Source organism: Ornithorhynchus anatinus, chromosome 8 (genome assembly GCF_004115215.2).
Source record: "Ornithorhynchus anatinus isolate Pmale09 chromosome 8, mOrnAna1.pri.v4, whole genome shotgun sequence".
Classification (NCBI taxonomy): Eukaryota; Metazoa; Chordata; class Mammalia; order Monotremata; family Ornithorhynchidae; genus Ornithorhynchus; species Ornithorhynchus anatinus.
This window is the reverse complement of record NC_041735.1, coordinates 53,150,271-53,176,940: the sequence shown is the minus strand read 5'-3', so window position 1 is coordinate 53,176,940 and position 26,670 is coordinate 53,150,271. Positions and strand designations below refer to the sequence as shown.

The window sequence follows — 26,670 nt, the reverse complement described above, 5'->3', positions numbered from 1 at the left end:
ATGTGAAAGACTTTTCCTGGCCTCCCAAGTGTGTGTGTGCAAGCAACTACTACTCCCAGTGACTTGGCAAGTGGCCTCTTCATTCCTTCATTCAATCGCATTTATTGAGTGCTTATTGTGTTCAGAGCACTGTACTAAGCCCTTGGGAGAGTACAATACAACAACAAACAGACACATTCCCTGCCTAAAATGAGCTTACAGTCTAGGGGGGAGACGCACATTACTATAAATAAATAAATTACAGATATGTACATAAGTGCTGCTGGGAGGGGAGATAAATAAAAGGAACAAATCAGGGCAGTGCAGAAGGGAGGGGGAGAAAAGGAAAGGAGGGCTTAGTCAGGGAAGACCTCTTGGAGGAAGCCTCTTGGGATCAGCCAGCAGATTCTCCTCTTTGCTCAAGGGTGACAGAGTAAAGCTGCAAAGGATGAGAGGGACATCCCCCATTGCAATAGAGAAAATTCAGTCTATTGTTCTTCATTTCAGTAATACGTAATTCACAATGAACAACTAAAAATCAGATTTTTAAAGTGTGCACTATTTTATTTTTTAAAACATAGAGAAGTCTATTGAAGAACCTATATGTGGTCTTAATTAATGGGGAAGCAATGTGGCCTAGTGGATAAAGCACAAGCCTGGGAGCCAGATGATCTGGGTTCTAATCCTGGCTCCACCACATGCCTGCTGTGTGACATTGGGCAAATCACTTCACTTCTCTGTGCCTCAGTTTCCTTAACTGTAAAATGGGATTCAATACCTTTTCTCCCTTGTACTCAGATTGTGAGCAGTAAGTGCTTAACAAATCCCATTAAAAAAATCAGGTGGATGTCTCACTTTGTTTTTCTCAAAATAGCAGTCTGAATGGGACATCTAAAGAGTGAAAACCTGTGCCCTGAAAGCCCCTGAGGCAGGTTACCTTGAGAAATTTTAACATATTCAGTCCAACTGGAATTAAAAATATGTATTGTAAGCCCCTTGAGGACAGAGTGACCACTTACTCCATTGGACTCAGTATAGCACTCTGCCCCCAGTAAAACTCAATAAAGACCATTGACTAATCACCATAAAACTTTAGGCCATAAAGTTGGAGATGGGTGAAGTGTGAAATGGGACCATTTAGTTTAATTTCTTTTATCCTTTAAAATGTAGGCTTTGAGGTGGATTTTTTTGGCATCAAATTATCTGCATTGAATGCTTTTCACTCAAAACCTCAATTTAAGCTATATTTTAATAATAATAATAATAATGTTGGTATTTGTTAAGCGCTTACTATGTGCCGAGCACTGTTCTAAGCGCTGGGGTAGACACAGGGGAAGCAGGTTGTCCCACGTGGGGCTCACAGTCTTAATCCCCATTTTACAGATGAGGGAACTGAGGCACAGAGAAGTTAAGTGACTTGCCCACAGTCACACAGCTGACAGGTGGCAGAGCTGGGATTCGAACTCATGAGCCCTGACTCCAAAGCCCGTGCTCTTTCCACTGCGCCACGCTGCTTCTCTGACTTTATGACTATATTTTATGACTGTAAGTTTAGGACTACAGATACAATAAATATCTTGTCATGCAGGTTATGTAAAATAATATTTATTAAGCACTTACTGAGGGTGAAGCACTGTACTTGGTCCTGGGAGAGAATACATAGGTAGAAATTATTTAAAATAGAAATTTAAAGCATTGTGTTTTCCCAATCCAGTGGGGAATTTTAAAAACAAAAAAATGAGATAATTTCTGTAATTTCAAAACATTTCTTCTGGGCCTTCACATTTCAAATTAGCAAGGTTTTCCTGAAGTTGGGAGGTCATTCCCTTCTGTCATCGAATTCAGAGTGGTCAATTCATTTCCAGACCGACACCACAAACTTACTGGAGTTTTGAGTTTTCTGTTTTTGGTGGTTCAGAGGGAGAACTTAGATTCATAATAGAAATTCCCCTGTTTTTGAGAAACTGAAAAATACATCTGCAGGCCAGAGAGAACAATATATAAGAGAGGATAAAAATTGAGCTTGTTTGTTATAAAGGTTTTATTGTTCTAATAACGAAAGGGTTCATGTAAAGGTCAGTATTTCATCTCAGCATCAAATAAGTGGAAAGATTAATCCAATTTCTTATCTAAGGTTTTGATTTGAGACGCTTCAAGAAGGGATTGTTTTAAATTTGCAGACCCATTATAGATACTAAGTCAAAATGAAATGGGCAGGCAACATAGATATACCTTTTCAAATATTTCAAATAATTTTACGGAGAACTTACTAAATTGACACATCCTCCCTCTCTAGACTGTAAGCTCTTTGTGGGCAGGGAATGTGTCTATTTATTGTTGTATTGTAACCTCCCAAACACTTAGTTCACATATTAAGTACTCAATAAATATGACTGAATGAATGAATGAATCCAAGTTGTTTTTCATTCATTCAGTAGTATTTATTGAGCGCTTACTATGTGCAGAGCATTCATAATGAATACTGGACTAAATTACTTTAAACCTATATATCAATCGGATAAACTAGATGCAAATACATTCCCAAGACAGGCTTCCTTGAGAGATTTTTAAACTATTCCAGTTTCATCATGTTGAAAATGCTGCCAGCACAAATTTAGGTGACTCGAATTTCCTTCTTAGCTGAGACCTGCAAGTTGGAGAGGGAGAGGAGAGAGTAAATGGGACAGGAATTGAGGGCCCTCACCCCAGAAGTGAAGGAAGATGGAGTTTGTAATACACTAGTAGTCATACCCTGCGAGGCTCAGGAAGGATTTGCTTAAAATGCAGGTATAACTACATGACTAACAGGCCAGACCTCCTGGAGACTGGACAAAATCATTTTGCATAGAATACAGAAGCTTCTGATGCTTAAGGAGCTGCTTGTTCATTCATTCAATTCATTCAATAGTATTTATTGAGCACTTACTATGTGCAGAGCACTGTACTAAGCGCTTGGAATGTATAGTTCAGCAACAGATAGAGACAATCCCTGCCCACTGACGGGCTTACAGTCTATTTGGGGGAGACAGACAAAAAACAATAGCAATAAATAGAATCAAGGGGATGTACATCTCATTAACAAAATAAATAGGGTAATAAAAATATATACAAATGAGCAGATGAGCACAGTGCTGAGGGGAGGGGAAGGGAGAGGGGGAGGAGCAGAGGGAAAGGTGGGGAAAGGGGGCTTAGCTGAGGGGAGGTGAAGGGGGGGGCAGAGGGGCAGCAGAGGGAGCAGAGGGAAAAGGGGAAGCTCAGTCTGGGAAGACCTCTTGGAGGAGGTGAGCTAGAACTTTGTTTCAGCTCTTCTACTGCTCTGCAGTGCTGCTTTTCATGTTCTTTTGCCCCATGTCCTAATTCATACTCCATCAATCAGGAGGCTGTGTTCCCCTGACAGTGGTCTCACTAATCTCTCTTCCAGTGGTACATTTCTTTAAGAAATTCTTTGGCTCTAACAGCTTCTGGAATTTTACTTAATACAAATTTAAATCCCCTCTTTTGGATGTACTCACTGACCAATACATCTGAAATTTTTCCTATTTCTGTATTCACCAAATTTTATGAGTATCCAATGGATAGATGCCCAGAGAGAATTTTGTAATAAACAGAGATAATTATTTTAACCTTTCCCTGAGCATTTTCTGGTGTAAAAGGTAGTGAATTTAGCTAATTTAAGTGGCAGGATTGTGTAACTGTAGGTAATTGGTAAGAATGGCTTTATTGCCCACAAACAAACCATTCAGTGAATATATTAAAGTGTTATCAATGACCATTGTATCAAAGGTCTGGTAGATAGGCTACCTTTTTTTAATGGTATTTGTTAAGCACTTATTATATGCAGGCACTGTACTTAGCACTGGGTAGATACAAACTAATCAGCTTGGGCACAGTCCATGTCCCTCATGTGGCTCACAGTTTTAATCCCCACTTTACAGATAAGGTAACTGAGGTACAGCTAAGTGAAGTGACTTGCCCAAGGTTATACAGCAGACAAGTGGCAGAGCTGGGATTAGACTGATTTCCAGGCTGGTGCTCTATCCACTAGACCACACTGCTTCTCACCACTGAAACACTCACCCAAAAGAAGGGCTCCTGAGGTGACCCTGGGACTTATTTAAACACTGGTGTGTCTCACTCCTATGCCTGTAAAATTGGGAGAATTTATAGTTATCAGTCAATAGTGTTTATTGAGTGCTTACTGTGAGCAGAGCATTGTACTAAGCATTTGGGAGAGTACAATATGAAGTTGGTAGACAGGTTTCCTGCCCTCAATGATCTTACCAACTAGAGGGGGAGACAGATATTAATATAATTATATAATTTTTGGATAAGTATATAATAGCTCTGAGGCTGAGGGTGGGATGAAAATCAAATGCCCAAAGGTTACAGTCAAGTTCCCTGACAGAGGGAGTCAGGGAAAAGAGGGCTTATGTTCAGTTATGTTTGGGATCAATGAGCACTGAATATTTAAAGTGACTGTGGGAGGAGAGCAATATGGTTCCTCAAAGGAAATCATGCCTCATTAATCTGCCAGAGTCCTTTTAAGGGGTCATTAAACCAGTGGATAAAGGGAAATTAGTGGACATTATTTCTCTGTCCATTTGGAAGATGCCACTATGGCCTGGTTAGAATTCTTAATTGGTTCCTTGAAAAGAGTGTTAGGCAAAAGAGCATTAAACTAAATATAACCTCCCACGAGAAATAATATGCATTAATTCATTTTCAAGATCCTGAAATGGACCGAAAAGTAGAGTTTTAAAACTGTAATAGTTACATGACCAAACAGCAATATAAATAGGCACCGTAAAAGATTGTGAATTAGATAATTCACATGTGCCTATGTAAATATTGAGCAAAAAGGCAATTTTTGCCTAGAAAGCTTCCATCTTTGCCAAATTGAAATGAGCTTTAATCACCTGAGTCAGTAAAAATGCTTAAAAGTTGAGAGGGAGGGGAATGGAGGTGACTAATCACCTTGAAGTGAGAGGGCACTGTAAGACATACCTGCCTTAAAATTCAGTAGTGCTCATTTGAAAAGGCACCAAAAGTAAGAGTGGTAAAATGCAGAATTAATAGCAGGTAAGCCCTTATCATGCAATCATACATTTCAGTGTGGCTGAAAGGGTTGGCTGAAAGGGTTCTCAGCTAAAACCAGAAAGGGTTTTGGTTTTTGGGGGGAGGGGGGGTTAGGGGTAGTAGTCAGGATGGAGAGGAGAAGGAAAGAGGAATAAAATAGGCTAGGACTCAATGGTATCTACTCGAGAATTCTAAAGGAACATAGAGGGGAAGTTGAGGAACTCCTGGCAAAAGTTTCAAATTCTTAGTAGTTCTTTTCTGGGTTGCTTTATTTTCCCCACTGTTTGTAAAGCCCCCCATTCAGGTGTCACACTTCTCTCAGTAACTGCCCACCAGGCTGGTCTGGCTGTTCTCTGCTCCCATCCACTGTTATTATCACCATCATTTGAGACTGTGCTTTAATGTCTTTTAAAATAATTTGACTTCTATGTTTCGAGGGGCTCCCCCTCTCACCATTCAGCAGCTACTTTGTATCCTAATGTCATCCATTCTCCTTACATGTCTCTGGGCATGTGTCACTGTACTAAATGCTTAGGAGAGTACAATATAATAGAGTTGGTACACACTCTCTGCCCTCGAGGAGCTTAGAATCTAGGGGCAAAACACACTAAGTGCTGGGGTAGATGGAGGATAATCAGGTTAGAAACAGTCCCTGTCTTTTTGGGTTTTGATGGCATTTGTTAAGCACATACTATGTGTCAGGCACTGTTCTAAGCATTGGGGTAGATAAAAGATAAGCAGTGCTGGCCTTGGAAATTTTGGTTTCTGCTTTTTTGCTATCTACAGTGGATCATTAGATACTGTACTGCCTAAAAGCAAAATAATCTTTGGTCATGCTTAGGGTTTCTTGAGTATGGGCTTGTAAATAACCTCAGTTTTCTTCAGTTGGTTGTTGGGCCTCAGCACTGTGCAGCAATTTGAAGTCATTTGTGTGTCTTCAGGAATGTCTCAGAAGAAGAGTAAAATGTTTACAGCAGTTTCCGCATGTCTGTTACACTGGAACCTCCAGATTCCTTGTTGATTCTTCAAACATGGTGGTATAGAATAGGTTGAACAGGACTGGACCTACCTGCTTTATTCATTAATGAAGGGGGGGGAAAGCCAGACAAAGCACCTTCAACATAAAAATGTGGAGAGTATCTTAAAGACCTTCTTGGGTGTGTGTCGAGGTGGGTCAGAGAGGGAACAGAGGGATGTCAAATTTGCTTAACAGTTATCAGAACCTGAATAGAGTAGTGATGTAAAATAGATTTGAGGTCTGTGGAAACAGCAAAAAAGTCAAGACAAGGGATGATCTCTGCACCCTTCCTGGATCTGCCCCTTTGCAAGGATCGTATCTGCCACTTCATAAAATCATAGCACAACTGCACCTAGAATGCTGTGTTTAACTCTGGTTACCACACCTCAGGAAAGAAAAATTTAAGAGAAGGGCAACCAAAGTGATCAGTGGGGTGGAACAATTCAGAAAAAGTTGAGATTGAAAAGATTAGGACTCTAGTAGGAATGGAGAAGCCTATAACAATACAATTTATGTCTCCAAAATAATGGCGAGTGTGTGGGCAAGTTCAACACACAATTGTTATCTGACAAAATCCATACACCAGACTAAAGGGGCCCTCACTGAAGCTTGACGATGATTGGCTTAAATAAAAGGAAACACTCTTCACACACTGGATGATAAGCATATGGAATTTGTTACTGAAGAAAATTGCTAAAGGCAGAAAGTACGTCAAGACTCAAGGGTTTGGATACAGTCACAGGCAAGAAGTCCATAATGGGATGTTCAGTCAAGGGTATTTGAGAAGCAGCGTGGCTCAGTGGAAAGAGCATGGGCTTTGGAGTCAGGGGTCATGAGTTCGAATCCCAGCTCTGCTACTTGTCAGCTATGTGACTTTGGGCAAGTCACTTAACTTCTCTGTGCCTCAGTTACCTCATCTGTAAAATGGGGATTAAGACTGTGGCCCCACGTGGGACAACCTGATTCCCCTGTGTCTACCCCAGCGCTTAGAACAGTGCTCTGCACATAGTAAGCGCTTAACAAATACCAACATTATTATTTATTGAGCACTTATTGTATAAAATGCACTGAACTAAGCACTTGGGAGAGTGTGATACAACAGAGTTGGTAGACACTTTCCCTACCCCCAACAAGTTCTCAGCCTAAAGAGGAAGACAGACATTAATGTAATTACAGATATGTACATAAGTTCTGTAGGATCACTGTAGGGGATTCATTCATTCATTCAATTATTTTTTGAATGCTTACTGTGTGCAAAGCACTGTACTTAGTGCTTGGGAGAGCACAATATAACAACCAACAGACACATTCCTGCGGACAATGAGCTCACAGTCTAGAGGGGCTAGTTCAGGGTGTTAGTTAAAAGTTTCATCCTTAAACTTGTGGTTGTGTGGTAAGGAAGGCAATCATCACACTGTTCTAGAATCTTGGGTGCCCTTTCAGAGACAGAATATTAGGCTGGTTTGACTCAGTATGGCATTAACTGAGTCTTGCTTTTGTTCTTAAGTCAACATCCGACCTAGTGTATACAGCAGTATTTCATGTTCCATAAAGAATTAAACCAATGCCAACTATTAAAAATACAGTCAAACTGTTTTTACACTGGCCTGTCAAAACTTATGCAGGAAAGATTAAACACCACATATTACTGCCATCTAGCTAGACACAGCAAACTGTGACAAAGAATATACTATATCATGCCAGTTTGGAAACTATCAAATCTGATAGCAGCATTAGTTTAAACATTCAGTAGTTTGTTTTTGAGGGGCTTTCGTGCTTGCTTGTTTTAAAGGACAGTCATGCAAGTGTTGTTTGCCTAATATATCTTATCTCCCCTGATATCATCTTATCCTTTTTAGTGTGGTTTTAGCATTCTGGGTAAACCATGAGACAAGCTTCCCCTGATATCCTAGCAATGCAGGCTGTAATATTCTTGGACAGACATTCTTCCTGTCTAGGATATTTTCTTCCTGTCTGGACTACTTCTGTTAGATTCCTAAAATTTTTAAAGTGTTATTTCTCTAAATGCATGTTCTTGAAAATTAGTAAGCTTAAGAGGATGGAAAAGGTTTGTCAGTAGTTTTGGTAAATATGGTTTAGCAGCTGTAAATAAGAATATAAAAACTAGGACGCATTGTGCATTTTCATCCATTGTTGCTGGAGCTCTCTCCAAAAGGAAGATATTAAAGTAATTCACAGTGTTATTTATGAAAATATACCATTCAAATAGAGCTGGATTAAGGGAGCCACTAGCTTAGAGCACATTTGGGATGAGGATCCCTCAGGGCCACATTGGAAAATCACCTAAACCTATCAGTTGTATTCGTCAATTCTATCTTTTGAGCACTTACTGTGTGCAGAGCACTATACTAAGAACTTGGGAGAGTACAATATAACAGAATTGGTAGACACATTCCCCATCCACAACAAGCTGAGGCCTGGTGAGTGGCTGGGAAGGGCAGGGGAGAGGAAATGGGCAGCAGCACCTTTTACTTCAGCTACAACACTCTAACTAGCTCCTAGCAGGCAAAAATTACATTGCTCTGCACACAGTAGGTGCTCAGTAAATACTATTGATTGACTGTGCCAAAGAGCACTTCAGAATCAGTGAGTGAGGCCGGTAGAGTGATGAAATTTCAATGAGCAACTTAGCCCAGTGGAGCTCACATCAGCTCAACTGGTTTGTCCAGACCCTGGGGGCTCCCCGGGTTGTGAGGCCTGGAGGAGTTGTTCTAGTGCAAAGTGGCACTACTGAACTCTTCCAGAGTCACAGCAAAGCTAGTCAAATCAATTCTGGTTTATGCATTTTGGTTACACGTTAACAGTCACATTTGGTTTCGTGAAAGCACGGGATTTCTTCAGCTTGTTGTAGGCAGGGAACATGCCTACAAACTCTCTTGTACTCTCGCAAGAGCTTAGTATACTGCTTTGCACACAGTGAGTGCTCAATAAATAGAATTCATTGATTTTTAGTTAATAATGTTGGTATTTGTTAAGCGCTTACTATGTGCCGAGCACTGTTCTAAGCGCTGGGGTAGACATAGGGGAATTAGGTTGTCCCACGTGGGGCTCACAGTCTTAATCCCCATTTTACAGATGAGGGAACTGAGGCACAGAGAAGTGAAGTGACTTGCCCACAGTCACACAGCCGACAAGTGGCAGAGCTGGGATTCAAACTCATGAGCCCTGACTCCAAAGCCCATGCTCTTTCCACTGAGCCACGGCTTTTAGTTGTAAGAGCCAGGATTTCTTAACAATACTATAAAAACAATAGGCGATCAACCTTACGCCTAACATTGCCAAACGGACAACAACCCAGTTTACTTATTTCAGTATATGTTTGTATTAAAGTAAAAAACAATTAAGTAATTTATGATTTAAAAGTAGTTTATTGGTTACTGGGTACATTATACTATATTAGGAATTTCAGAGATTCACAGAAGTACAAGACATGTTCTTGATGGTGAGCAGCGTACACTCTAAATGTCAAAGGAGATATAGTTTCAGAAACTTCAGTCAGTCATTTGTATTTATTGAGCCATTACATTACTTGTGTGCAGAGTACTATACTAAGCTCTTGGGAAAATACAATAAAACAGTCTAACAGGCACATTTCCTGCCCACAATGAGATTACAATCTAGAGTGGGAGAGAGACATTAATGAAAGTAAAATTACAGATATGTACATAAATGCTGAGGGGCTGTGAGGGAGGAATGAATAAAGGGAGTGGAAGAACATCATACAATGGTTTCTCTACTTATCAAGGTCACAGTATTTAGGAAAACTATATTGGGACTGGAGGAATTTATCTAAGAAGAAAAGGGCAAAAGTCGGTTCTACAGAAACTTACAATCTAATGCAGTATTTGCCACCGTCAATAAAAATATATGGGATGTAGTATTGGTAATCTTTTGTAGTATAAAGAAAATTCGAGACAATCTAATGTAAAGTATTCACTTTTTGTACTGGCAGAGTTTTAATGCTTTTGAAGCTTTGAAGTTTCCCATGATTTTACTTCATTTAAAAAAAAATGAAATATTTAAGATTGGGGGCCATATCAGTTGGCTACCTACAGATTGCCAAGTCTAATGCCTTATGTAACTGCTATTTATATGTTACTTTTTAGTCTTAGTTTGTTTTTATCTCTAAAAAGAACAACAGGAACCTTGTTCTATAAGGTTGTGGTTTTCAATGATTTGAGCATTGGCATGATTGTATGATCTTTTATTGCTTTCGGTTCTATTCTTTAACTCTGCTTCTACATTAGGATGGACTAATAAAAATGGGGGAAGGGGATTTTTTTTTAAAGATCAAAGCAAGTTACTTTCCCAAGTTACTCTGACTCATGGGAAGAAGTGAATCCTGCCATTAATGCCAACGGCCACTCTTACTGAGTCCTTTCCTTCTTACCTTCTTTACTGGTTCCATCTGCATCTGTCAAACCCCCACTGCTACATGATAACCTTGTCTTTTTGTACATAAACTGACTGTTTTTGTTTTTGTGGTTTTTTTGGATTGCAGGTCCACACATTTCGAGGACCACATTGGTGTGAATATTGTGCCAACTTCATGTGGGGCCTCATCGCTCAGGGAGTTAGGTGCTCAGGTAAAACAAGAACTTTTTCATTTTGCCATTTTTGTAAAGAAAGGTGTGACAGAGGAGTGGAGTGGTGGGGGGGGGGGGGGGCAAAAGGAGGACAGGAGATGTGGAGAGCCTGGAATTGTGATAGATTAACCAAAATGGCTGATTTCCCGGAACTCACAAGTCACCTAGGGAAATTGCTACAAGTGTTTCTGAGTATGAGAAAAAAGATTTCTTGGATTTATTATCTTGGTTTGCCTTCCCAATGGACAGGTTTTTGGCTTCCTCTGTATTGGGCAGTAACCTGAATGACAAATGAAAATGTATGTCAAAAGATGGAAAAAGGGAACTTTCCTTCTCTTCTCCCTTTCCCTTCTCTCAGCCCATCCTGTGGGGAAGAAAAATGGTGAGGGGGCAGGCATGGGCAGTTCTTACTGCTTTTAAATTAGTAAAGGAACCAGTACCTTAAAAATGGCTGTGATAGGATACATGTATCCTATTACAACTACTTGATGTACTTTTTTTATAACTTTCAGAAATAAAATCATGGACAGTATGTGATTAATGTGCTCTCTTCCCTCAAAGCGTTTATGCTCACATCTTTAAACTGTTACTTCCCCCTACTTGTAATTTATTTCAGGGTTTGTCTCCCCTACCTGATTGTAAACTCTTTGAGGACAGGAAACGGGTCTACTAATTCTTTTGTACCCTGTCCAGCTCTTAATACAGTGTTCTCCACAGAGGAAGTGCCAATGTCCACCTCTTCTCACTCCTTTACTCTGCTCCACCCCACCTCACACACTCACCAATTTAGATACACACTTGATTTTATAATCTCCAGTAATTTCAGTCTATACCCTCACCAATTCTGAAATTCCTCTATCTGACCACAACCTCCTCACCTATTCTCTTTCCCATATACCCATCCTGCTGCAAATCTGTCCTTTTCCCCCACAGAAACCTCTGTTCCTTTGAACCCACTCCAGTATTCTACAGCCATCCTACCCAGTTTTGTCTCCATACCCAAACTACCTTCATCTGACGCACAAATTGACACAATCAGCACCACTGAACTGAACTCCCTTGCTCCCCTGTCCCACCACCAGTCTCATACCACTAACCCACAACTCTGGAACATCTTCACAGTCCGCTTCCTCCACTCCTGTGCCTGAGGTGGAGAGGACTGTGGAAGGAAATCCAGACATCTCTCTGACCTTGTCAACCATAAATTCATTCTTCTCTGCTTCAATTCAGCACCCTCTACTGCCCGACAAGAATACTTCTCCTTCCTAATTCACTCCCATGCCCACTGCCCCACCAGTATCCCAGACATTTAACTCCCTTCTAAAACCTCCTATCCCCCTACCCCCACCACCTCTTTCCCCTAATGACCTGGCCACATGCTTCATCAGAATAACAGAAACCATCAGGCATGATCTCTTCTGTTCCTCTCCAATCCCCCCCCACCTCCACCCTATGTTTCCTGTAGTAATGCAAGATGAAATCTCTTGACTATTCTCTAAATCTGCCCCCTCCACCTAAACTTCTGACCCTATCCCTCCCTTCTTCCCTCCTTTACTGCCATCTTCAACTGTTCACTTTATAACGGCTTCTTCCCCACTACTTTCAAACATGCTTATGTATCCCCTGTCCTAAAAAAACCCGCCCCTGACCCCATGGCTCCCTTCAATTATCACCTCATCTCCTTCCTACCATTTCTCTCCAAAATTCCTGAAAGAGTTGTTTACACTCACTGCCTCCACTTCCTATCCTCCAATTATTTCCTAGATCCCCTTCAATCTAGCTTCCGCCCCCTCACTCCACAGAAACAGCCCTCTCTAAGGTAACCAATGGTCTTCTCTCCGGATGGCCTCTACTCCATCCTAATCCTCCTAGACCTCTCAGCTGCCTTCGACACTGAAGACCACCCCCTTCTTCTTGAAACTTTATCCAACCTTGGATTCACTGACACTGTTCTCTCTTGGTTCTCCTCCTATCTCTATGACTGCTCCTTCTCGGAGCACGCTTCTCGGAGAAGCAGCGTGGCTCAGTGGAAAGAGCACGGGCTTTGGAGTCAGGGCTCATGAGTTCGAATCCCAGCTCTGCCACTTGTCGGCTGTGTGACTGTGGGCAAGTCACTTAACTTCTCTGTGCCTCAGTTCCCTCATCTGTAAAATGGGGATTAAGACTGTGAGCCCCACGTGGGACAACCTGATTCCCCTATGTCTACCCCAGCGCTTAGAACAGTGCTCGGCACATAGTAAGCGCTTAACAAATACCAACATTATTATTATTATTCTCTTTGGTTGGCTCCTCCTCTGCCTCCCCCTCTCTGACAGTAGGGGGTCCCTCAAGGCTCAGTTCTAGATCCCCTTCTATTCTCCTTCTTCACCCACTCCCTTGGAGAATTCATTTACTCCCATGGCTTCAATTACTGTCTATACACAGATGATTCCCAAATCTAATTCCCAAATCTATATCTCCAACCCTAACCTCTCTCCTTCCCTACAATCTCAAAACATGCCTTCAAGACATACCTACTTGGATGTCCCAATGAGACCTCAAATTAAAAATGTTCAGAACTGAACTATTGATCTTCCCACCCAAACCCTGTCCTCCCCCTGTCTTTCCCTTCTCTGAAGACACCACCACTATCCTTCCCATTTCTTAACTTCTCAGGCCATCAGTTACCTCATTGTAAAACGGGGATTAAGACTATGAGCTCCATGTGGGACACAGTGCCTAACATATAGTAAGTACTTAATAAATACCACTGAAAAAACAAATTTAAAAAAAAACACCCAAAAACCTAATTGGGAGTCTCCACAGCAAAGCTGCAGTTCAAGTCAGAAAATTAGTGTTTCTGTGTGGGAACAGGTCAGGGACTAATAAAGAGCAGGTAGGGATTACTCGCTACATCACAGCCCATATCAAACTGCAGTCCTCTTTTATTGAACTAAAGGAAAACCAAGTGGAGGGCTGATATATATTTCCTGGGGAGAGACTTAAAAAAATAATCAAGAAGCTCAACTTGGGCCAAAAAGGCACTGCCACATGGGTTTATCTGCCAACCCCAATGCAGGTCAAGTTGGGTCTGGTAAGTAGACCTTCTTGGGAGACCTGGTCAGATCCAAGTTGCATATCGATGGAGAGACTGTGGGCATGGGCTGGGAACATGCCTTGAGGACCTGTTATTTGTGCCTTAGTGAAGGTAAACAAAAAAGCCAACCTGAGGGAATTTGGTGGTAATAACTAAATATACCACTTTAGCTTGCTTGTGCAGGTAGGTAAGAAGCAAGAAAGAGTTTGAAACTACAAAGTTGCAAGAAGGAGCATGGCCTAGAGGGAAGGGCATGGAACTGGGAGGGTTATCAAGGACAAGTCCCATACTCTTTGTGAACCTCAGTTTCTTCATCTCCCTACCTTTCAGATGGTAAAATTTACATAGGTCTGGGTGTCAAAAGACTGAGTTCTAGTCCCAAATTTGCCCTTGGACAAGTCAACTTAACCTTCTGGGGCTTTAGTTACCCCATCTGTAAAATGACAAGATACTTGCTTTCCCTTCTTCTTAGAGTGTGCACCCTGTGTGAGATAAGGACTGTGATTGATGAGATTATCTTACATCTACCCTAGTGCTTTGGCACATAGTAGGCACTTGTAAAATGTCATTAGAGTTATCATTATTATTATTATTATGTAATTGTAATTCTCATCTTTGCTTCTGTAAACAGTGCCTGGCACATAATAAGCACTTAACAAATACCATTATTATTATAATTATTATTATCAAACACGAAGGGAAAAAATCCACATATCCACTTCTAGACTCATGCATTAAGACTGGTTCCCAAAGGCTTCATGTTTTAATTATTTATTATAGAGCTTAACTCTGCTCCTATTATAAAATATCAATATTTGCATAAGAGTAGATAAACAAGTATTTAACTGTATATGGAATGTTTTTAAGAACCAAGTAAAAATAAAAGGAGTAACCTAAGAATAACTGACAAAAAATCCTTGTTTCCCTGAATGACAATGCATTATATGCAGTCACTTCTGTTTGAACAGATGAGACCTAACTTGATTTTGCTCAGCTAATCAAATTCATATTCAGTAAATCATTATTAAAAATTATGGTGATGTTTGGTACTGCTTTCTTGATGTTTTATAGGAAATGCAATCAGGGCAAATTGGAATTAGTTCAGGCATAATTAGTTTCCCTTGTTTTATAACCCAACAAGTGAACCTACAACAGTCATGTTGGGGTTATCATGGATGATTTTAGAAAAGGAGAATTATTCTAAAATGCAGATGTGAAATTCAGTGCTTTCGAATTTACAAGCCTTCCTCTGCACATCCCAGTAGATCCGTTCTTTTTAAAAAGCAGAAGCTTTACTTTGGAACGAACTTCACAACTGAGTCTGATTTCTCCTCAAATGAAATGTGTGCCTTGCTAGTAGCTGATTAAGAATGTGAGCCCTATGAGGTACATGAACTGTGTCCAACCTGATTATCTTGTATCAACCCCAGCACTTTGTACAGTGTCTGGCACATAGTAAATGTTCAAAGTGTACCATTAAAGTAGAATATTCTATATTTACTGTGTTGTAGCAAAGTGAAACTAATTATAGCTATTAACAGGGGTCAAAGATTACTTTCACAATGCTTAACAAGGGACAATATGCCATAAACACTTTGGTCTTGAAACTGATTTATGTTTTAAAACGAATGCACAATCAATCAGTATCCTTGTCCAGGCTTCAAACAAATGCTAATGAAAACTAACAGAATTCTATATTCACAGACTGTGGATTGAATGTACACAAGCAATGTTCCAAGCACGTGCCCAATGACTGTCAACCTGATCTGAAGAGGATCAAGAAGGTGTTCTGCTGTGACCTCACAACCCTAGTGAAGGCCCACAACACACAGAGACCCATGGTTGTAGACATATGTATCCGAGAAATTGAAGCAAGAGGTATGGAAAATTTCCCTGTTACATTTGTGGCTTTTTTTTTCACAAAGACAAAAGAAAGGACCCTCTTATATATTGTAGAAGTGGTGCCCACAAGGTAAACTTCAAAAGATGGTACAGTCACAAATCTCCCTAAATTTCTCATCTCAACATACTACCTTAATTTCCTAATGGCCCTCATATAATTTGCAGCTCACCATATCAGCTAAGAAATATTGGTCTGCACAGATAAATCACAGCCCACTGTAAAGCTATGCCTTTTTCTTTGAATTCCACCCAAGTTCACAGTTCTCCTATATCATGAGAGTTAAGTTCTTGTGAAACCTTGCATTAAGGAAAACTCATGCAGTGTACTCACCCTTTCCGACACCTTACGCATGGGCATAAAGTTTTTTTGTTTGGTTGGTTTTGGGGTTTTTTGGTAACATGACTTGCTGAGTCCACACAGGCTCATTTTATTATATGTGTGTTCCCTAATTCCCTTATGTATGCTTTAGGCAAATCACAATTCAAAAGTCATAGTACAGTAGTCCTGGATGTATTTTAATTTTTCTTCTTCACAATTAGAATATTTAAAGAGTCCAGGAAAGTTGTCAGGGAGAAATGGAATATCCTAATCTTCCCTTTTCTTTCATCCTTTTCTGTTTTATCTTTCCTTTTATCCTCCCTTCTCCGCTGTTCACTACCTAACAGTCAGTATTTTAAGGGGCTGGATCCTGTTACATTCACTAAATAAATGCATGGAGTAATTTAGGCCATGATATGATACAGCTATTATGGTTTGGGACCTCGACAACCCAGTGCAACAGAAGATGCCAAAACAGATGAAGGAAAGAGGGTCTCTTTGCCATCCCCTAAAATTTTGTAAATAAGGATGCTTGCATCAGTTTGAGAGAACAGATATATTTTTAAAAGTGATTAAAGAAGACCCTGATAGAGGAGTTAAAAAGTGGGCAGAGGTGTTCAGAAGGAGTTGGCCTGCCAAAAAGAATTTTATTATGACAAAAAGAAGGCTGCTGTTCAGACGGGGGGCAGATTCTTCACTTAAATTGAAAAAGCAGTACCACAGTCAACAGAACAAATGAGCACTTTTGCAGCTTCCTAAAAAGATTCATAATCACAGCATAACTCCTCATTTAGTTAATAGGGATATTATGTTTTTATTCATTCAGTTGTATTTATTGAGTGCTTACTGTGTGCAGAGCATTGTACTAAGCACTTGGGAGAGAACAATACAACAGTAAACAGACACCTTTCCTGCCCATAACAAAGGAATTTCATATTTTTTCTTGAGATTTTGCAATGGATCTGAATTTATTACATGTAAGCCTATGGAAAAAGGTACTCCACAATACATTCATGATTTTTAATACATCATGGGTTAATGTCAGCTTTATCCAAATTAATTTAAATCATCATCACCTCCAAATGATTAGGGGTCAGAAAATGTCCTAATTGGAGGTAAAAGAACAAGTGCTGGCTACACCTCTCTCCCAGGATTGGACCATTTGGTCCCAGACCTTAAAGCATCATTCCATCCCAGCCCAAAATTGTTCTGTTGGCAATACTTCAGAATCAGAGCAAAATGCCAAAGTAGATGGCAAACCTTTCCAGATTAAGTGGATAATATGCTCCCTTTTTTGATTTTGTAAATCTCATCCCTTTAGTCAAACATCTTGAACTGTCTAGTAGAGAAAGTTATTGTTGATTGGAGAGAGAACAAGGTCAAACAAGTTAATAATAATAATAATAATAATGTTGGTATTTGTTAAGCGCTTACTATGTGCCGAGCACTGTTCTAAGCGCTGGGGTAAACACAGGGGAATCAGGTTGTCCCACGTGGGGCTCACAGTCTTAATCACCATTTTACAGTTGAGGTAACTGAGGCCCAGAGAAGTTAAGTGACTTGCCCACAGTCACACAGCTGACAAGTGGCAGAGCTGGGATTCGAACTCCTGAGCCCTGACTCCAAAGCCCGTGCTCTTTCCACTGCGCCACAAGTTGTAATGTCTGTGCAGCACCCCCCACACCCTCTCAACCCAGCTTCCCCCTCTTGCTCCTAATGACCTGACCACCTATTTGACTGAGAAAATTGAAACCATCAAGCATGATCTCCCTAAAAATCTCCCCTCCTTGTGTCTAGTCCCTCCCTCCTCCTGCCCCTTCTTCAACTCTCCCATCTATCCTAGCAGTATCTCAAGAGGAGATCTCCTGCCTTCTCTCAAAATCCACCCCTTCCACCTGCACATCCAACCTCATCCCTTCTCACCTTATCAAAGATCTTGACCCCTCTCTTCTTCCCTCTATGACCATTGTCTTCAACTGTTCACTCTCCAATGGCTTTTTCCCCACTTCTTTCAAACATGCTCATGTCTCCCCTATCCTAAGAAAACCCTCCCTTGACTCCATGGATCCCTTCAGTTATCTCCCCCTCTCCCTCCTACCATTCCTCTCCAAACTCCTTGAGCGAGTTTATACCTGCAGTCTCCAGTTTCTCGCCTCCAATTCTTTCCTTGATCCTTTCAATCTGGCTTCAGTCCCTGTCACTCCAAAGAAACTGTCCTCTCAAAGGTCACAAATGATCTCCTTTTAGCCAAATCCAATGGCCTCTACTCCATCCTCCTCGACCTCTCAGCTGCCTTCAACACTGTGGATCACCCCCTCTCCTGGAAACATTATCCAACCTTGGCTTCACTGACACCATCCTCTCCTGGATCCTACCTCTCTGGCTGCTCATTCTTAGTCTCTTTCGCGGGCTTCTCCTCTGCCTCCTACCACTTAATTGTGGGTGTCCTGCAAAATTCAGTTTCAATTCTCCTTCTGTACTCACTTCTTTGGAGAATGCATTTGGTCCCATAGCTTCAACTACCATCTCTGTGTGGATGATTCCCAAATCTCCATCCCCAGCCTTGATCTCGCTCCTTCTCTGCAGTCTCACATTTTCTCCTGCCTTCAAGACATCTTTACTTGGATATCTTGGTGACACTTCACACTTAACATGTTCAAAACAGAACTCCTCATTTCCCATCCAAACTCTGTCCTCCCCATGACTTTCCCATTACTGTGGACAGCACCACCATCCTTCCTGTCCCACAAGCCTGCAACCTTGGCATTATCCTCAGCTCATCTCTCTCATTCAACCCACATATTCAATCTGTCACTAAATCCTGTTGGTTCACAACCTTCACAACATCGCTTAAATCTTCCCTTTCCTCTCCATCCAAACTGCTACTGTGGTAATCCAAGCACTAATCCAAACACTGTTTCTATCCCGACTCGATTACTGTTTCAGCCTCCTTGATCACCTCTCTGCCTCTTGTCTCTCCCCACTCCAATCCATACGTCACTCTGCGACCCAGATCATTTTTCTACAGAAACATTCAGTCCATCTTTCCCCATGCCTCATGAACCTCCGGTGGTTGCCCATCCACCTCTGCATCAAATGGAAACTCCTTACCATCAATTTTAAAACACTCAATCATCTTGCCCCCTCCTACTACAACCCAGCCCATATACTCAATCATCTTGCCCCCTCCTACTACAACCCAGCCAACCCAGCCCAGCACTTCGAATGCCAACCTACTCACTGTACCTCGATATCATCTAACTCATCACCAACCTCTCGCCCACATCCTTTCTCTGGGCTGGAACGCCCTCCTATTCATATCTGATTTACAGCTACTCTCCTCACCTTCTCCCATATATTCTCCAAAAGGCCTTTCCTAACTAAGCCCTCATTCTGCCTTTTCCCGCTCCCTTCTGCATCACCCTTGCATTTGGATTTGCTCCCTTTTTTCATCCTTTTTGCCCCTCAGCACTTATATACATAGCCATAATTTATTTATTCATATTAATGTCTGTCTCTAGACTATAAGTTCGTTTTAGGCAGAAAACATATTTACCAAATCTGTTACACTGTATTCTCCCAAGAGCTTAGCACAGTGCTTTGGACAGAATAAGTGCTCAATAAATACAATTGATTGATAACTAAATATTGGAGGTAGTTTTAAGTGAGCTCTCAATCTTGGGTGGGTTTTACTGAGTTGAGTCAGTATAGACCCAGCCTTTGCACATCATAGCAGTAGTGTATTAAACAGAACCCCAGTGGCTTGAAAGAGTTAATTCTGAAAATGTCTACCTTGAACTTAGATTAGTTAATTCACCTGGCAGGGCCCGTACTCCTACAGAAATCTATACTCTTACAGGCAACATACATTTTCTTTTAAAAAATTAGCATAAGAAAAGACAGTATGGCAGTAAAGACTTGAGAAACTCACAGATGTCCTCAGAGTTCTTGAGTTGGGGCCTGGGTTGAGCAGTGGCCAAATGATGCACAGGAGTTTAGACTGGGCTGATTGATTATACTGCCCCCAGCAGCACAGCAGCACATTCAGGGACCACTGAATGAGTGGCTAAGCATTTATCACTGCTTTCAGATATTAACATGCTCCATTCCATTCAAACAAATCCCATGTAACTTGTTAGTATTCTCCATGAGCAATATTTCTGTAACAATAATTCTGCCTATTGTTAATACTGTAACTCCAGAATATTTTGTACACTGAGCCTGTTGATACCCTGCAACATTTTAACGCCAGAGACAGAGGGAAGCATTTTTAAAACCCAACTAAAAAGCAAGAATCAAAAAATCATGATGAAAAATGCAGAAAAAGCTAAATAGATGCTGAAGATGCTTCCTCCCCACCCCCAATAGCTGAATCTTGCTTGGGTAGTGCGACCCCTAGTGGGTTTGTAACTATGTCTGATAACACTGTAAAATTCTTAGAGGGAACAGGTCACTTCACACTTCACAGAGCTGAGCCCCGACAAGCCCTAACCCATATAAAGCACTGCGGGAGTGGGAAGGGAGATAAAAGACAGAAAGAGAGTGTCAAGGGGAGCTGAGCATATTATAATGTTTAGCTTCTTTATTTAGTGTTTCTTCCTGCCTTCAAGACATATCTACTTGGGTGTCCTGCCGACACCTCAAATTAAACATATCCGAAACTGAACTCCTCATCTTCCCCCCAAAACTCTGCCCTCCCCAAGACTTTCCCAGTACTGTGGACAGCACCACCATCCTTCCTGTCCCACAAGCCTGTAACCTTGGCATTATCCTCAGCTCAACTCTCTCATTAACCCACATATTCAATCTGTCACTAAATCCTGAGGGTTCAACCTTCAAAAAATCGCTGAAATCTACTCTTTCCTCTCCATCCAAACTGTTACCATGGTAATCCAAGCACTTGATTCTATCCGCCTTGATTACTGTATCAGCATCCTTGCTCACCTTCCTGCCTCTTGTCTCTCCCCATTCTAATCCATATTTCACTCTGCTGCACAGATCTTTTATCAACAAAAAAGTTCAGTCCATGTCTCCCCACTACTCAAGCACCTTCAGTGGCTGCCCATCCACCTCTGCATCAAACAGACTCCTTATCATTGGCTTTAAAGAACTCAATCAGCTTCCCCCTCCTACCTCACCTTACTGATTTCCTCCTCCAACCCAGCCTGCACATTCGGCTCCTCTAGAGCCGGCTAACTCACTGTGCCCCGATCTCATCTATCTCATCTATCTATCTATCTCATCTCTTTCTCACATCCTCCCCCTCCCCCTCTCCATGTACATCAAACCACCACTCTCTCCCCCATCAAAGCATTACTAAGGTCACTTCTCCTCCAAGAGGTCTTCTGAGATTAAGCCCTGTTTTCTCTGGTTCGTTCTCCCTTGTGCTTCTGTCTAATGCCCTTCAATCTGTGAATTTTGGACATTTGATATTCCCCACCCTCAACCCTATAGCACTTATGTACATATCTTTAAATTATAAAATATAAATTATTTATTCATATTAGTCTTTGTCTCCAACTCGTTATGGGCAGGGAATGGGTCTGCTAATTCTGTTGTATTATACTCACCCCAAAAGCTTAGTATAGTGCTCTGCACATAGTAAGCATTCAATAAATACAATTGATAGATTTAGCTTTTCACAGGCTGTCAAGAAACAACAGAAAATCAAAATATTCCCAATAACACTTCCACGAAGAAAAATGATCTTATTAATAATAGTAATAATGTTATTTGTTAAATGCTTACTATGTACTAAGCACTGTTATAAGCGCTTAAGTTTTCACTCCCCTCCCCCCCTCCAATGGTAGGTGTAAAATCACTTTAATCTAACATTGACTGTTGATGGGAGCTAAACTAGCCTTTTTTTTTCTCTTTACAGGTCTGAAGTCAGAGGGCCTTTACAGAGTCTCGGGGTTCACTGAACACATTGAAGATGTTAAAATGGCTTTCGACCGAGGTATGTTTTAACTCTTAGACTTGTGGAAACATGCTTTGCTTTTAGGGCTGACCTATGATTTTGTTTATTTTCCATCCAAAAAGAGGGAATTATGGCAGTTTCTAAACCACGGAGAGTTTAGAGCAGGTTGGCAGCCAGAACACTCTCCTTTCTCTAAGCTATTTTAATTTTGCCCCAAACTGCAGCAGTCTGAAAGTTCTACAAAGAGACCTTGGGGTGGTGTGAAGAGGGAGGGCATCTCATTTCAGGGTCTTAATGGTTCATGGGACCTTTATCTAAATTAGCAGTTTCCACTGGGAGTTAAAAACAGACACCCCAAATGCCAGCCAGGGGAAGTGTATATCCACTAACACTCTTTCTCTTGTGCTTACGATACTTAAAAGTAATTTTTAGAAACTTCCCATCTGAGAGAATCCAAGGCAGGGTTTCCACACTTTTATGAAAAAAATTGGAAGAGTGAGTTAGGGGAAAAATATAATGTTGTTTATAAAACATTACAGATCTGAAATTCCAATTGAAGCCTTAAAGTATAGGATAAGTATCTACCCATGTATTTTAAGACTATAATTGGAATTTTAGATCTCTAGTGAGAGTGCCTTCTGCCTTGTTGAGTAATTGTAGCTATGTAAAGCCTTGTTATAGTTTTATTTTCTTTAAGTGAAAATGGGTTTCATATGGCAGGAAACATATTGGGCACCAACTGTTCCCTTTACCTGCTTTGCAGTGCCTCCCCTGCCGTACCTGCTCAGTGATACCTGTTGGTTTGTTCTCGAGAAATGCTCTTCTTTGTTCCCAATACACAAGGAAATGATAGGTCTTGGTTACATGTCACACTCGTACTTAGGGCTTAAAAAAAAAAAAGGCATGTGGTGTGATGTTAAATTGGTTACCAAATGGAAGAAGATGAGCTGGAAAAGAACCAAAGAATGGCGATGGAAATGCTTTGAAGGGTCATATAATTTAGGAGGAAGAATTACTGCTCTGCTGTAGATTTCGTATTTCAAGTGGTTTCCCCCTCCCCCCCAATACCCAAAGTGGAGAGAACTTAATTGACAGCTGCAAGATGATTCAGTGATTTCTTTTTATGTCTTTTTCAAATAGAAAAACCAAGTAATCTCTCATTGAAATGTCTGGTTGCTGTGTAATCTGTGGAATCCACTGCCTCAGGATGTCACAAAATCAGATTACATGGGTGAATTTGAAATGCCAGGCTGCCAGTTCATCAGCGTCTTATACTGCATACCAAACCTGATGGACAAAGGGGCACAAGCCTATTACACAGGGTTACCTCCGATTACACAGTGCACCCAATTCTCCTATAGTCTGGGGGTTGTGTTCCTGACAAACCCTGCAGTATAGTAAACTACATTAAGATGGAGGAACCTTGATGGGAGCCCCCTGCAGGCATTTCACATTCATTCATTTCATTCAATCGTATTTATTGAGCGTTTACTGTGTGCAAAGCACTGTACTAAATACTTGGGAGAGTACAATATAACAATAAACAGACACGTTCCCTGCCCACAATGAGCTTACAGTCTAGAGGGGGAGACGGACATTAATATAAATAAATTACAGATACTTACATGAGTGCTGAGGGGCTGGGAGGGGGATGAATAAAGGGAGCAAGTCAGGGAGACACAGATCAGTCAGTGCCCACTGTTAGAAGAATGTTCCCTCAGCCCCTTCCAGGATCCTGATTATCTCATATCTACTATTCCAGTGCTTAAAACAATGCTTGACCCGTGACTGTCTCTGTTGCTGAATTTTACTTCCCAAGTGCTTAGTATAGTGCTCTGCACACAGTAAGTGCTCAATAAATACGATTGAATGAATAGTAAGCACTTGGCAAATACCATAATAATAATAATTTTAGAATTCTGTCCAAACACGTAGCAAAAACACACTATGGAAGAAATGAGTGTGCATTTGGGGTGATTTTGCCACTCTCTGAAGGAAATGAGCCTGATCACTCAGAGGCTGGACCATTGATAAAGATAACAAAGGATCCTGTCCTCTCACAATTAGGCTCTCTGGGAGTAAAAAGAATTAAATTAGCATTAGTTTTAATCACCTGGCTGAAGCCATGACTCATCCCATGCAAGGAGGTAGTTCATTATTCCCAAGGTTTTACTATAGGTGGTATCCTGTTTCTAAAAATGGTTTAGAGCAGGAAGAAGACAGTGGATATTCTAGTCAATTCATGTCAGGAATAATGTAAGTGAATGTAACAATCACACTCAAACTAAATAAAGATTACAGTAAATGTTCTTTTACAACTGAATCAATAATGTGTCCTAATGGCTTAGTCCAAGTGCAACAGAAGGCTGATTGGGTTCGATTTTATAGATATTTTGTATTTTCTAGTGCATCTTGTTCACCCAAGCCCCAGAGATGCAGCTTGAGAGAAAATTTAAGTAGAAATAAGTTCCTACTGCAGGCAAACAGCACCCAACCACTGACAATAAATTGAAGTAAGAATGTTTTATTTTTAAATCACTGAGCTATTGAGTTCCCATATTCTACTTCAATGGGCTGTTTTGTTTTGCCACTTAATAGTGACCTGTTTGGCTTGATCAGTATCAGTTTTAGAGTCACCAGGATAGGGGTCAGTCAGTCTACAAGTATTTGAGCAGCCTGAGGGGAAAAGCACTATAAAAGGCACTTGGTGTGCTTGCACCCCTCGCCAAATGACCAAAAGACCAAAGGAACAAACTCTTGCAGATAGTTCAGGAGGGAGTGGCCACTGTGGATATTTAATACCTGTCTCCCCCTCTAGACTATGATCTCACTGTGGGCAGGAATGTATCTGTTGTTATATTGTACTCTCCCAAGTGCTTAATACAGTGCTTTGCATACAGTAAGCCCTCAATAAATATAATTGAATGAAGGCTTACATCTAAGCTAAAATGTGATTTGATGACTCAATAAACCCAAATTTTCATTTTTTTTCAAGTTTGATGGATTGATATTTTTGTTCATCTACAATAATAATAATTATAATGGTACCTATTAAGCACTTACGGTGTGCCAGGCACTGACTATACTAAGGACTGGGGTGGATACAGGAAAATCAGTTTGGACACAGTTCCTGTCCCATGTTGGAGTTAGTTTCAGTCCCCATTTTACAGATGAGGTAACTAAGGCACACAGAAGTGAAGTGACTTGCCCAAGATCACACTGCAGGTAAGTGGCAGAGTAGGATTATTCATTCATTCATTCAATAGTATTTATTGAGTGCTTACTATGTGCAGAGCACTGTACTAAGCGCTTGTAATGTACAATTCGGCAACAGAGATGATCCCTGCCCATTGACGGGTTTACAGTCTAATCAGGGGAGACAGACAGACAAAAACAATAGCAGTGAATAGAATCAAGGGGATGTACACCTCATTAACAAAATAAATAGGGTAATAAAAATATATGGGAGAACCCATGATCATCTGATTCCCAGGCCTGTTCTCCATACTATCCTATGCCCCTTCTCAATCTGTCAGTAATCAATATTACACAGCAAACTGGGTGATGAGAAACTGAACAGAAAACAGTATCAGCCTCCCAGAGACTTCTTATTTTCCTCAAACATTATTTTAAGAACCTCATCCACACCACCTCCCTCTCCCTTACATTTTTTTTTGCTTTATAGGGGACAGGTCCTGGGTAGGTATACTCTTCTCAACTGGAGCTGCTGTAGATTATGCCTGGGAAGTATGCACTACTATCCTGAATAATGGATTTGTTGTCTTTTTTAGATGGTGAAAAGGCTGACATATCTGCCAGCATATATCCAGACATAAATATTATCACTGGAGCACTTAAATTATATTTCAGAGATTTACCAATTCCTGTCATCACATATGATACTTATTCCAAGTTTATAGATGCAGCAAGTAAGTATTTAAAATATATTTAAATTCACAGAAAAGTTTAAAACAATGGATTATTTTGTGTTGAAAAAAATAAAAGTTTTAATATGTAAAATTAAATCTAAAAACCAAGCTAAAGATTGGATCATTTGCCTTTCAACACTTTGATTTAGATACATGTGACTAATTTGGGGATCACCTTCTAGTGAATCTTGGTGCAAGTTGAGAGCAGCTGAAGTACAAATGAGCCCCAACTATGAGCTTTGAGAAATAGATGCCAAATCTTCATGGAGACAAATCCAATGACCAACTGAAGAAACACTTCAGAAATTCCATGTTTATAGGCAGAAATATTTCCAGCGTCATTCTCAATACCGTGAACTGTGTTCCTTCCATTTTTGAACCGTGGCTCCCTCAGATTGGCTGATCTCTCTGTTTCTGGAGGGGAAAAAATGGTCAAAGAATGTGCTTGGTTCCAGGAAGATTTGGCCACAATGTTCTATGTAAATAGCTTGCACTTTGATTGTTTTACTCTAGCAAAGTAAAAAGATGAGATGAAGCAATATTCTGGATAATTCAGTTGACAAAACCTGCTTTCAGAGAATTTAAACTACTTCATTTGGCTACCTACACTGATCAAATTCAACTCTCCAGGTTACTTTGCCATTAACTGTTAAAGGCTTGATTGAATAGAACATAAAGACAAAGCCTATATGGGAAAAGGTTATTTTTAATTAGCTTTTGAAAGAAATAAAAATTTGTACTTGATTGCTTCTTGAAAGTGCTGCCACTTAATTACGTCAAAGACTCAGGCATTAAATGCACCTAACGAGACTGATCGTGTCATCCTTTTGGGAACACCAGCCTC

General features: G+C 40.7%; 1 protein-coding gene across 1 annotated transcript in view; it reads left to right on the top strand.

The window, feature by feature from the left end:
- The window catches only part of CHN2 (chimerin 2), a 246,099-nt gene that overhangs the window by 214,772 nt on the left and 4,657 nt on the right, over positions 1 to 26,670 (top strand). Inside the window, exons 8-11 of the mRNA XM_001511768.5 lie at positions 10,596 to 10,680; positions 15,461 to 15,634; positions 21,859 to 21,936; positions 25,689 to 25,826. Coding sequence (XP_001511818.3) covers positions 10,596 to 10,680; positions 15,461 to 15,634; positions 21,859 to 21,936; positions 25,689 to 25,826 — 475 coding nt within the window. The remainder of the gene's footprint in view (positions 1 to 10,595; positions 10,681 to 15,460; positions 15,635 to 21,858; positions 21,937 to 25,688; positions 25,827 to 26,670) is intronic.